Consider the following 13729-nt stretch of genomic DNA (forward strand, 5'->3'; position numbering starts at 1 on the left):
TTTTGCTCCCAGCCAGGTGGTAATACTGTTAGGTAACACCTCAATTTTAACCACAAAGCAATATATTTCTCTGGATTACTGTATATGACTTGAAATGAAAGTGTCTTTGTACATGACATTCCTCCATGGATGAATTAGCTCAGTTTGTAGATAATGGGACTCTTTAACCCTGGCTTCACGCACAGCATTGGATGATAAATTGTGTTCTTAAATATTTTATAGACATAGAACATAGAAAAATACAGCGCAGTACAGGCCCTTTGGCCCTCGATGTTGCGCCGATCCAAGCCCACCTAACCTACACTTGCCCACTATCCTCCATATGCTTATCCAATGCCCGTTTAAATGCCCATAAAGAGGGAGAGTCTACCACTGTTACTGGCAGGGCATTCCATGAACTCACGACTCGCTAAGTAAAAAATCTACCCCTAACATCTGTCCTATACCCCTTAATTTAAAGCTATGCCCCCTCAAAACAGCTGACTCCATACGTGGAAAAAGGTTCTCACGGTCAACCCTATCTAAACCCCTAATCATCTTGTACACCTCTATCAAGTCACCCCTAAACCTTCTTTTCTCCAATGAAAACAGCCCCAAGTGCCTCAGTCTTTCCTCATACGATCTTCCTACCATACCAGGCAACATCCTGGTAAACCTCTTCTGCACCCGTTCCAGTGCCTCCACATCCTTCCTATAATATGGCGACCAAAACTGCACACAATACTCCAGATGCGGCCGCACCAGAGTCTTATACAACTGCAACATGACCTCAGGACTCTGGAACTCAATTCCTCTACCAATAAAACCCAGTACGCCATATGCCTTCTTCACAGCACTATTTACCTGGGTATTCAAAATACTTTTAAAATTCATTTTTGGAAAATGTTTTGTTAAATAATTCATCGGCGTTTAGGGTAGTCTCAATTCCCCAGACTCAGTATGGCTCCAACAGCACTGCAAGAAGCTTAATATTGTTCAGGATGACCAGTTGAACATGCTGATAGGCGCTAAACAAAAGAAATCAAAGAACTGTGGATGCTGAAAATCAAAAACAAAAGCAGAAATTGCTGGAAAACTCAGGAAATCTGGCAGTGTCTGTGGAGAGAAAGCAGAATTAATGTATCAGGTAGAATGACCATTATTTTTAGACCCAGTTCCAGCATCCAGACCTGCTGAATTTTTCCTGCAATTTATGTTTTTGATAGGTTCAAAGTTTTACTCAGCTTTTGATGCACATTTGCTGCTTGAAATTGACTGACTGTGTTGCATTTGGAAAGGCATTTTGACACAGTAGGAGATTTTTGGGTACTTAATTCAGATTTCACTGGTACTGTTTTTCTGGACATTTCTAAGAGCTTGACCAATATATTAAAAACATTGAGTGCTATCCCACTATATCTTACTGGAGAACTCCCTGGTATCATAAGGAGAAGGGGAATGATAAGTTGTGGGGATCTCGCTCAGGTTTTCTCTGGATCTGGATAAAGAATGGAAGGGGACATGACCAACAGCGAAACCCTAAGTGACATAGTAGAGCCCCCAACAGGATGACCTATCTACCCAGAGTCTTTACAGTAATACAAAACTGGTGTATGAAAAGGAAATCATGGTGATCTGTGGCCTCATGACAGGAAATTCTATCTCAGCACAGTCAGGCTTCCATTGCCTTTTAGGAATTACACTCACAAGCACATGATTTTTATGCTCCTGGAATGTTCTGGGCTCGCCAGATGATGATTGCAGCATTTCAGAATCCATTGTGCACTTATGTATGCGGAGTGTCGCTGAGTCTGTATCCACTCAACAGAACGACTTCATATCATTGGAACCAGAGCCCACTAGAAACACGGAGTTCCTGGATAACAGCAGTTGTCCATGTAGTCTTTGAAGTCTGTTCTATCATTAGATAAGAAAAGTTTTGCCTCATCACTGTTTAAATGAGTGATATTGAAACTCTGCTTCTTTGTTGTAGATTGCCCAGTGAGGGCAAACCACTTCTCAGTATCCGCTCTGTCAGGGCCCTTCGTAATTTTACGTTTCAGTAAGATTATCTCTGATCCTTCTAAATGTCAGTGAGTTTAGGCCAACTTTTTGTTAACCTTTTTCTCCTAAGACAACCTTTTTCATCCCAGTTCCATTTGGCCCATATCCCTTTAAAACTTTCCTATTCATGTACCTGTCCAAATGTCTTTTAAAAGTTATAACTGTACCTGCCTCTACCACTTCCTGTGGCAGTTCATTCCATTATTGCATCACCCTCTGTATGAAAATGTTGCCCAGCAAGTCCCTGTTAAATCTTTCCCTCTCCCTTAAACCTATGCCATCTAGTTTTGGACTCCCCTAACCTTGGAAAAAGGTTAGCTATTCACCTTAGCTATGCCCCTCATGATTTTATAAACCTCTATAAAGTCACTCCTCAACCTCCAACCCCTGCTTTCTTACCCCTCTCATCCGTTAGAACTGCTTTAAAGCTTAACTCCACTAATACCAATACAGGAATCTTACCCGTTATCCCGTACCATACCACCCACAATTCCTGTAATGCAGCAAAACTTTCAAAGAAAATTGAACATTTTAATAAAGTTTTCAAAGACATCAGTTTTGAATTTGATCTGCCAAGATCCAATACATATATGTTCACCCTTGCTGTGGTATTTCTCACAGATGCGACTAGCAGCATTGCCTATTGTCCTCCCTCTCAGAAAGGCCTTTACAATTGTTACCAGTTCAGTTTGTGATCTCATGATATGCAAAATCTTACCCAGTCAATCTGCCAGGTAGTCTAAGACGACTTCCAAGGGAAAACGAAAATAAAAATGTCGTTTTGACTTTCACATATTTCCATTTTTCTATTTCAAAGACAAGGAAATTGTAATTTTGTTTTTCTCTTCTTTAGTTCAGGAATTCATTGTTGGTTTGTCAATGTTCTGTGCAGTTAAAGCACAAGTGGATAGTTAAAAAAATTCTGTGTGAAATTTGTGAATGATAAAAGCATAACGGTTCGTATTTCTAAGCTTAAAGGCTTAGGTCATGCACTATGCAAATAGTTTTCATTAAAGAGCACGAGGGTGCATGTATCTTTGGACCAATGTTGGTGAAAAAGACAAAGGAATTTTATGAGAAGCTGAAAATCATGGAGCTGTGTACCTTTTCTCAAGTATGACTCACTTACTTTAAGATACATGGGACGTAAAAGGCTGACAAGCCAGGTGAACAGAAATCTGCAGGTATGAAATCAGCTAAAGATTTCTGTGAAATTTTTAATAAAGTTATGATTGGCCACGACCTAACTGCCAAACAAATCAATAACACTGTTGGTTAATGTGGCAATAGCTTCCAAGCACAACCTTAGTTAGTGCTGATGAAAAGGTTGTTTGTGGCTTTAAGCAAAGTAAAGACTGAATAACCATACGTGTATGTGGAATGCCACAGGAATATATAAAGTGGAATTGACTGTTATTGGAAAATACGTAAAACTAAGATGGTTCAAAGGCATAATACATCTTCCACTTAATTATGACGTGATGCTTAAATAGATGCAGGCATTTTTACTTGATGGTTTCATCATGTTTTTGTGCCTGGTGTAAAAGCACATTTGTAAAACATAGGAATAGGAGAAAGTGAGGACTGCAGATGCTGGAGATCAGAGCTGAAAATGTGTTGCTGGAAAAGCTTAGCAGGTCAGGCAGCATCCAAGGAGCAGGAGAATTGACGTTTCGGACATGAAGAAGGGCTCATGCCTGAAACATCGATTCTCCTGCTTCCTAGATGCTGCCTGACCTGCTGCGCTTTTCCAGCAACACATTTTCAGTCCTAAAACATAAGAATGTCTGAAGAAAGCAAGACTTTAAGGCAAGATCTTTGTGTGTTTCTCCATTCTAATGTGACAAGTTTCATTCAGCCAATGGGTGTGATCCAGTATTTTGAAAATATTTTATCCACATGATTTGATGGGAAAACTGACAAACTACCAAGCAAAAATTAATAAATTTCAGTCCGGATACTGTATCAGAGATGCTGTTTTTAATATGTTATGTACATGGAACCAAGTGAAAAGTGAAACTGCAAAGATGCTGGTGAAACTGAAGGCCTTTCATAATGTTCGAAGAAGGGTTGTCAGACAAAGACGTTTTTGATGGATTTTGTGTGCAAGAAAGCAAATAAGTAAGGACTATGCATGAAAAAAATCATGGAATTAGTGAACTGTGCTAGTGCTGTCAAAAACATTTCCAGAAATGAACTGGATGAATGGTCGCATTTTAACAATAATGCTTCTGTTGCAATGCCTTTAAATACAGAATAAATTATAGACAATATTTTGAGTTGTGACCACGAGGCGGTACGGTCCAGTGATTAGCACTGCTGCCTCACAGCACCAGGGTCCCAGGTTCAATTCCAGCGTTGGGCGACTGTGTGGAGTTTGCACATCCTCCCCATGTCTGTGTGAGTTTCCTCCGGGTGTTCCGGTTTCCTCCCACAGTCCAAAGATGTGCAGGTCAGGTGGATTGGCCATGCTAAATTGCCCATAGTGTTAGGTGCATTAGTCAGAGGGAAATGGGTTTGGGAGGGTTACTCTTCGGAGGGTCGGTGTGGACTTGTTGGGCTGACGGGCCTATTTCCACACTGTAGGGAATCTAAAGTCTAATGTTCAAGAAGAGGCAAGTGATGACAAGAGAGAGCAGGGTTGAAAGAGTTTCATGATGGTTTGAAATTTGTTGTGCATCAAAATTAGTTTACTGCACAAATGTAATGTAGTTTCCACTTCATATTCCCAATATCTGCACAAGAGAATGAAAGCATGCAAGCAGGCAGATATGAGGAATTTATTCAAGAGAACTGCTGGGCCTAAATCCCAGATGCCAGTGTCGGTTCCATTGATGCACGTAGTGAAATACTGAGTTTCCAGAACTCAGGGAGTAAATTGAGATTTAGCTTTAAGATTAGAGTATATTGTGTAGAGCCTCTATTAGAGTCTATTCCTCCTACAATCAACAGATTCCTGTACACCACACCCCCTGCCCACCAACTTCAGCCCATTCCCTGTACCTGCTAGATAATGAGGTATTTAATATACTTATGTGACTCTTATCAAACGTAGGTTGATGGCATTCCTGTGAGGAATGGAATGTTGGAACCTTGGAATGTTTTACTATGTTAAATCTTTTACTATTACCATATAATCCATGTTGTTTAAACTGAAATTTTGTGGGAATGGAAGCAAATGTAGATCAGCAAAAACTGGATGGTCATGTCACTTCAGACACTGAAACTTGCTGCAGTTTCTAAACTAGCCTCACTGTCTGAAAAGCTGGAAACTGAATGTTAAGTGGCAGAAGGGTCAGCCTTGACAATTGATTCAACATGTTTAACAAACTGTTGTAAATATTGTGGGTGCAATTAATCTTTGATAATGGCATGGCTTATTTATGGTGCAGTATGAAATCTGCAATTATACGTTTATCAAGTTAGATACCCGGTTAGGCTGTCCTTTGCATAACGCCTTGTATGTCTGTAGGCTTTGAATTATTTCCAGAAATTCAGTATGAATCTGTTCTTTATTTTGATTCCAATGATGAGTCAAAGAATGTTAAGGGCCAGCTGACATCTCAGCTTCTTGTGTCCCAAGCTCTGGGTTCTTTATCAAGTAATAAGGAATGATTAAGGGACCAAAACTTAGAAGTTACTGGTAGGAAATAACAGATTTAAAGAATGAATGGGTGGAGGGAAAGATTGACCTATGGTGGCAAATAAACACCTTTTTTTATGTTCAAAAGCTGTTCCTCCATTTGGGGAAAATCTGCTATTGTACCAAAAGAAAGGATAAATGTGAATCACTGCAGTTACAGAAACAGAAAGTGAGGCCACCACCAGCCAACCTACCTCATACTGCTCTCATATGTGATCCTTCGTCACAAAGTGGACTTTTAGAAAATATAGCAGCACTTGTGGTGATTTAGCATTTCAAGTTATGACCTTGTTCAGAATGAGTAACATTAACTCTGTTCCTTTCTCCACAGGTGCTGCCTGAACTGCTGAGTATTTTTTAAATCAATTTTTGTTTAGTTCAGATTTCCAGCATCCGCAATGTTTTGTTCTTTTGAACGATGTGCATTTGGCAGGATATTTTTCAGCCTTTTCCAACATAAAATGACTCTAGTTTCAAGCTCTGCAAGGTAACATTCAATTGACAGGTGACAAGCATGTCTTTCAAAGCCTGCTTTTATAGCAATCATGTTGGTTTGTAAAGCCAGACATGGAACCTATCAATAGTTTTATTTTTCAAAACTTTATATTTAGTGACAAACAAAAGCTAAATTAAATACCTTTTTCTTTTTCTTGCCCTTCATACCTACCTCTCTTTTCCACAAGTGCCATTCCCAGACTGAGCACATTTTAAAATTTTCACCCCAAACCTTTTAATGGATTTTATCCTGTAGTTAGATGTGAAATGTAGCAAAAGTGGCTAAGCATTCTTACTAACTTGCTAACAGAAGTTTGTATTAATATTGGACTGACATTGGGAAGGGGAGTGTTGCAATAGCAAGGTATTGTAAGCTACTATGATTTGGAGATGTTGGTGTTGGACTGGGGTGTACAAAGTTAAAAATCACACAACACCAGGTTATAGTCCAACAGGTTTCATTGGAAGCATGCTAGCTTTCGGAGTGCTGCTCCTTCATCAGGTGATTGTGTCCCCAGGAGCGGCGCTCCAAAAGCTAGTGTGCTTCCAATTAAACCTGTTGAACTATAACCTAGTGTTGTGTGATTTTTAACTTTGTAAGCTACTATAATTGTGTAAAGAGGAAGCATAGTACATGCTATGGTAGAGTTGTGAAAAATGAGAAGATTTCATTTCTGGCTTGAGTTGGGCAAGCTTTGTCTGAATGTTCATCCAGGTGAAATTTCTGTGTCTTGCTGAGAAGTGTTCTGACTTCAACTGAATCTGTGGATGTCAGAGCTGAGCTTTGCATCAATGTATCCATAGTTAAGTGCTGTTGGATGATCCAAGGGTTTTGAGGTATAAAACTGAAGTCTTAATGCTGACTTGGATGACCAATATTTATGAATCAAGTAGAATTTATTAAGTAGAATTTCATTAATAGTTAATGAAAAAAATGTGAAGATTGTTTTTTCTTTATTAATTCGCACGTTGAGGGCATCACAGTTCAGGTAGCATTTATTGCCCATCCCTGATTGCCCAGAGGACAGTTAACAGTCAATCACCTTGCTGTGGGTCTGGAGTCACGTGTAGAGTCAAGATTAGAGTGGTACTGCCAAAGCACAGCAGATCAGGCAGCATCTGAAGAGCAGGAAAATCAATGTTTGGGGCAAAAGCCCTTCATCAGGAATGAAGGCAGGGAGCCTCCAGGGTGGAGAGATAAATGGGAAGGGGCTGGGGATGGGGAGAAAATGGCAGAATACAATAGGTGGCTGGGGGTGGGGATGAAGGTGGTAGGTCAGAGAGGAGGGTGGCAGAAGGTAGCAAAGAGTACAGTTGGTGGATGGGGGTGGGGATGAAGGTTGTAGATGTTTTAATCAATCTGTTCAGATATGCTATGACACATTTTCATGTCTGTGGGACTTGAACCTGGGCCTCCAAGAGCCCACTCTCATTTGCGTCAACTTGATCAGATCTGTCATGGCACACTCCTGGTGAAGGTGGGGTGCCGCCACTCTACCATGAGTGTATTTTGCTTTTTTTAAATTTAAAAATGTTATGACACACCTCTGGAGCAGGTGGGATTTGAATCCAGGCCTTCTGGCTCACTACCTCTGAACCACAGGAGACCCAAATATCACCTGTTCTCAATCAGCTCTAGAACTGTCCTGTTTGACTGTTAAAGAGACATAAAATTTAAACTCTCATTCCATTGAACAGAAACTAACTTAGACTGTGGCTACTAAAGCAGGTTAAAGGCTGGAAGTTCTACAGTAACTCACCCCACCTCCTGATTTCTCAGAGCTTTTCCACCATCTCGAAACCACAAGTCAGGAGTGTACAAGAATGCTCTCCATTTTCCTGGATATGTCCTGCCCAATAATACTCAAGCTCGATGCCATTTACGACAAAGCAACCCACTTGATTGCTATCCCATTTATCACCTTTTGCCATTAGCAGAGAACCGTAGCGGTGTGTGTTCCCTGAAGATGAACTACAATAATTGATGAAGGTCCTTAGCACCTTCCACATGAGGAAACTCTCCGAACTGTAAAGACAAGGGCAGCAGATAAGTTGGAACTGTTCCTTTTATGTTGCTGAGTCAAAATCTTGGAATGCCCTTCCTGCAAACGCTGTAGTGTGTATACACCACATGGATTGCAGAGGTTCAAGAAGATCGCTCACCAGCACCTTCTCAAGGACAATTGGATATAGACAATAAATTCTCGCCTGATTCTAGTCTGGGGTATTCAGAGCCTAAATATTGAGGGCGATAGGGTATTGAGGGAGATAGCGAACAACTTTGGAATGCTTTGAGTGCAGGTTCTCTTCTGAAATTGACATGGAAACTTAATTGAAGAACAGAGATTTGAGAGTTTGAGATGATGGCTGATCTGCTAGTGGGTTTAAATTGTAAAGCACCCCTCCCCCGACTACCACCACACTAACTCTCAACTCCCTTATACATGAATGGATTTCTCTCTAATCTCTGTTTAAAATTCTGAAAATTACAATTGCCCTGTAGCTGTTAATATTTTAAGGAAGTATTTGTAGAATATAAACTGCATACGTCAGATTAACTGCTCTGGATTAAATAAATTGTTGACACCACCTTCCTACAAATAATTGGGAGGGAGCAATAGATGTTAACCATTTAATTGACATCAAATCCTGTGTACAATAAAAATAAATCTGACTTCTTTCTCTTTATTGGAATAATCAAAGTGTTTATACTCTTGTGTGGTTCATTAATTCTAATCTGAGGTATTAATTTCTTCACTGATTTTCCAAATTTATTTTATGCGTTCCTGTCAAGGATGAGGAGGTCAGTGTTGCATTCCATCTTATTTCTCTTAAAAATATTTTTAAACTGAATATAAGTAAAAGTTCTCACAAACCAGCTTGGTGGGTTTTATCTGTAGTTTAGTTTGGATTTAGTTTGTTTAGGTTCAGATGTAGTTTGCAGCTTTCAGTATCATTGTTCAAGGCTGTAAACATTAGATGCTCAATTTCTGTAATCTCAATTGCTTTCTTGCTTGGTAGGTACTGATTTCCATTAAGTTAGAATTTGTTACCAAGAATTTGTTCACCTTTTCATCTGCTGCCGACATAGAGTCATTTATTAATTGCCAACTGTAGTTAGTTAATTTTTTTTATGTTCATGTTCAGATACCTAGATACAAAGGAACTGATAAAGTTAAAGAGAGCGAGGAGAAAACTGGTGAGAAGGTAACTGCGTGTTATTACAAACCTGGTCATGATTCAAACATTAGCCTTTGCTCAAGCATGACATGCGAATACTTAAAAAGCATATTGGGACTATCAATGGATATTTCAGAAAATCTGGATATTCTACAATTTGAATAAATGCTTTATAATTTGGTTCCTGAGGCTTATACAAATTGTGAAAATAATGAGTTCATTTTAAGATAAAGAGTTTATTGCTAGACTCTAGCATGCCAGGGTAGAACAGTGAATTTCCCATATATGCAGTCATAATAGATACATTTCAGAAATGACAATGTTTGATGACTATCATTTGTTTTAAAGAAAACTATTTTGATATTGGCAGTTACTCCATAATACATTTGTTAAAACCACACAATTGTGCTAAGTTCCTCTTATGGTCTTAAAAACTTTTTAAATTCATAATAAGACTTAGCATCTGATTGTTAATATGCTGTGATATAGTAGTGTACCATGACACTTACGTTCTCCTTGCCAGTTCAATATTATTTGCTGATCTATGCTAACTGTGAAGGCACTACAGCAGGTGAATAGTCAGCTGTACATTTGTACAGAGCTTAGCCTTCTGTTGTCCCTTCATCTCAATGTTGTAGGTACAATGTATTCAATGAAGTATTTGATTTTCTAACATTTGAAGTTTCATTTGAACCATCGAAAAATGTCTGTGACAAGCAGGCCATTGTTAGGTAGTATGGCACGTGCCATCTTACATTGTGTTTAAAATGCCTGATGAAACCCAAATTTAATTATAGTACCAAAGCCCAGATGATTCAAGCATCTCTTTACACAGATTTATATCTTGGAAGCAATACAATAACATACTGATATCTTTCACAAATCAATTGGAATTCTCCACAGTGTAAATCAATATAGATATTACTTTCAAATTGTGTACTTTAAGATCCGCAAACGGTTTATCAACAATGCATTGTGTTAAGAATTAAGAGAAGGCTGCAGTTGATGCAGTTATAATTATAGTAGTTTTGGAAACTTATGCATTTTGTAATCTACGATATTTTTCTTTTTCCTATCTAGACCTGCAAAAGCTTAAGTTTATAGGACCTAAACTAATTCATATTAACGCAGACACCTTCAGTTTTCCAGTTTTATGTTTAACCTAACAAAGATAAAATGCATGGAAGCTTAGATTTTTGTGTTATCACTTCATAGTTAATGCATAAGTAGTCATTGTTTTAAGTTAGAATATTATAGTATTCCATCTGTCTATTTAAGCATCCTGCTAATCTGTAGGTAGTAGGTTCTAGAAGTTTGCTACTTTAAACATGTGTTCCAATCCATTTAGTTCATTGGTTTTCTATAATTGTATTTTTACTACTTTTCCAAAGTTCACTAACATCAGCTTTGGAGATATCAGCGTAGCCTCAGGTGAAGTAAAAAGTGCAACCAATCTTTCTACTGGTGATCCAAAGAAAGGCTTCATCCCTAATACAACGTCCAGTCTGCCAGAGCTAAAGAAAAATGAAAAGCTATGCCTCGATGATGAAGATTCATTCTTTGATGACCCGTTGCCTGAGCAAATGAAGATCTATGCCTGGTAAGCAAAAACATAGATGTAGTAACTAAAGCAGATAATTGCATTAACATAGCCATTTTAAATCCAAAGGCACTTCACTGGAGTAGTGGATAAAATTTAACTTTGACCCAAGGTGTAATTGGGACAGATCACCAAAAGCTTGGTCAAAGGAAGAGGTTTTATATTCCAAGGAAAGAGGCAGCAAGATTTTGGGAAGAATGCCAAGTTTCAGGGCTGGACATTCAAAGTGGAGGAATAAAAGCTGGAGATGCACAAGGAGCCAGAGATGAAGTAATACTGTCAGCTTGGAGGTGGGGAGAACTGGAAGGGGTTGACAAAGATTAGAATGGCAAGGCCATTATGCGATGTGAAGGCTAAGATCAGAATTTTAGAACTGAGCCATTGATTGATGAGAAGCCAATGTGGGTCAGCTAAGTACCGCTGTGAAGTGTGAAGGGGACTTCTTGTGAGTCAGAATGCATAGACTAGAGTTTTGTATGAGTCAAACTGACAGAGGAATGAAGGTGGGCATCATACTTAATAATTTGAGTGGATTGTGAATGGGGAGCTGCTGCTGCTTGTTTGTGATTCTTAAAAGGTCTTATCAGGCATAATATGTAACATTTGATGAAGAATTTCTTTCACTTAAATGGTTTCTTCCACAATTCCTTTTTTAAAAGAAATGCCAAATTCAGTGCAATATCTTAGCTGTAAAAGAATGCCATTGTCAATTGAAAGGGTTTGTATGTTACTTTATCTGGTAGTAAACTGACAAGCTTGATTATAATGACACTGATATTCACTGGTATTACTGTGTTTTTTAACAAAACCTGAAATACTATTGTACAACCTTAAAGTGCAACCTCAGTCTTATGTTGGCAGCCAACCAACTGCATTTGAACAGTTCATTGGAATAATTTCCAACAAAAACCCCCAATAAAAGTCACTCATTGGTTTGACTGTGTGATATCGCTACCAACTGTCTTCCTGTGTTTCTTTATTTTAATTGGGTTGTTCAGGCATTAGTTGCATTGTACCCACGTCTCTATTATTAACCATGTCCAGCATTTCCATGGTTGAAAATCACTGAAACCAACTGGCTTATTCATAAGAGTGTGAGCAATGGGAAATCTTGTATTGTTAGCAGTTAACATGTTGTAGAATCATTCAGGCTATCTTGATACAGGTTTTAAGAATCCAGCAAATTTATTAGAATGTCAACTGGAAATGCTGAAGAACCAGTTGTCAATTTTGGCAGAAGATAGAGTTAGCATTTCAGGTTACTAAGCTGTTACTAGAAATGGGAAATGTGAAGTTTTCTTTAGGAGGAACAGAATCAGGGAAAATGCTGCTGGCAGAAAAAAGAGGAACAGTCCAGGATAGGAGCTGATTAGTTGACAGGAGAGATAATGGCACTAGACCAAATGAAACAATGAAGGACAAAGAGATTTAAAAGATGCACTAGAGACCCAGAGGATTGTGAAAACTTACAGCAAAAGGCAGAATGTGAGTAGGTTTAGGGTGGGAGTGAGGGTTCTTAGAAGATTAATTGGACTATTTTTGTTTAGTCATTTTTAGTCTATTTCGTGAGGTCTTGGGAAATGTGACAAGTAAAAGAATTCAGATAAGGTTGTATTCATAAGATAAGTGGAATTGCAACTGTTTGTGGATCATAAGGCAAAATATTTTTTTCCAGGCATAAAAAGGTAAGTTTTTGAAAATTCCCATTCCTCCATTATGTTCCATTCCACACCCCAAACTCTTCTTCCCCAGCCTCCATATGATTAAAACTGCCTACTGCTTTCCCAGTTGTAAGTAAAGTCACCATAGTCCAAGAGAACCATAGGGCTGTCTTTCATTGGAGAGAAATAACTGGTGGTGGTTTAATATGAGGGTTCACCATGCCTCGGGTGAGGGAAGAGATTGAGAAGAAGCAGCCTTCCTGGTAGCAATAGCCAGTGCAATAATTAAACCAACATTGTTGACATCACTCTGTATCGCAAACCATCTGCCCAGTCAACTGAACTTTTCTTTTCCAGTTATACAGGCTGGAATTATACAATCCCATAGGAAACTGGGCAAAAACAACTTTCACTGAAGGTAAACTGCAGGGCATTCAGGAAAACCCATGCACTGGGTTTCCTAACCATATCTATGATCAATTCCACCCATAACCTCCAACCACTCCCACCAACACACTCTGATACACATCTCAGAAAATATTAGGCTTCAGAGTCAGTATCTATAGAATAAATACATTTACCAACATTTTGAATCAGCGGTGTTATGGAGTTGGTAATTTCTCATTGCTAGTTCTCTAGAATTGTACTGGTTTGATTTGATCAGTTGTGGTCCAGTTGATAGTACTCTCACTTCCAAGTCACAAGGTTCCAGGTTTAGATCCCACCACAAGGCTCTTGCTAACAAAAATCAAAGCCATTACTCAGTGCATCATTCTCTCAGTACTGCAGTGTTTGGTGTTGTCATTCTTTGGCTGAGTTGGTATAAGCCCTGTCTTTCTGCTTAGGTGGATGATGTAAAAGATCTCACAGCACTGTTTTGTAGAAGAGCAGGGGAGTAATGCTCAATGTTGTTACTCATACTTAACCCTGTTCAACACGAGGCAAACAGATTAGATAATCATGTCATGTTTCTGTTTGTGGAGGTTTGCTGTGAACACTTTAGCTGATTGGTCTCCTACAACAACAGAGTATACTTTTAAAAGTTTTTTTAAAAGTAAAACTTCACTCATGGAGGAGGGTGCCGCTGGCTAGGCCAGCATTTATTGT

The 13729-nt window shown here is 38.9% G+C and overlaps 1 protein-coding gene across 7 annotated transcripts in view; it reads left to right on the plus strand.

Annotated features, from left to right (window-relative positions):
* cep43 (centrosomal protein 43) overlaps window positions 1-13729 on the plus strand; it is a 113750-nt gene that overhangs the window by 76170 nt on the left and 23851 nt on the right. For all 7 annotated transcript variants that reach the window (XM_072581175.1, XM_072581170.1, XM_072581171.1 and 4 more), the window contains 2 exons: window positions 9329-9388; window positions 10753-10961. In XM_072581175.1, coding sequence (XP_072437276.1) covers window positions 9329-9388; window positions 10753-10961 — 269 coding nt within the window. The remainder of the gene's footprint in view (window positions 1-9328; window positions 9389-10752; window positions 10962-13729) is intronic.

This window comes from Chiloscyllium punctatum, chromosome 11 (assembly GCF_047496795.1).
Source record: "Chiloscyllium punctatum isolate Juve2018m chromosome 11, sChiPun1.3, whole genome shotgun sequence".
NCBI lineage: Eukaryota > Metazoa > Chordata > Chondrichthyes > Orectolobiformes > Hemiscylliidae > Chiloscyllium > Chiloscyllium punctatum.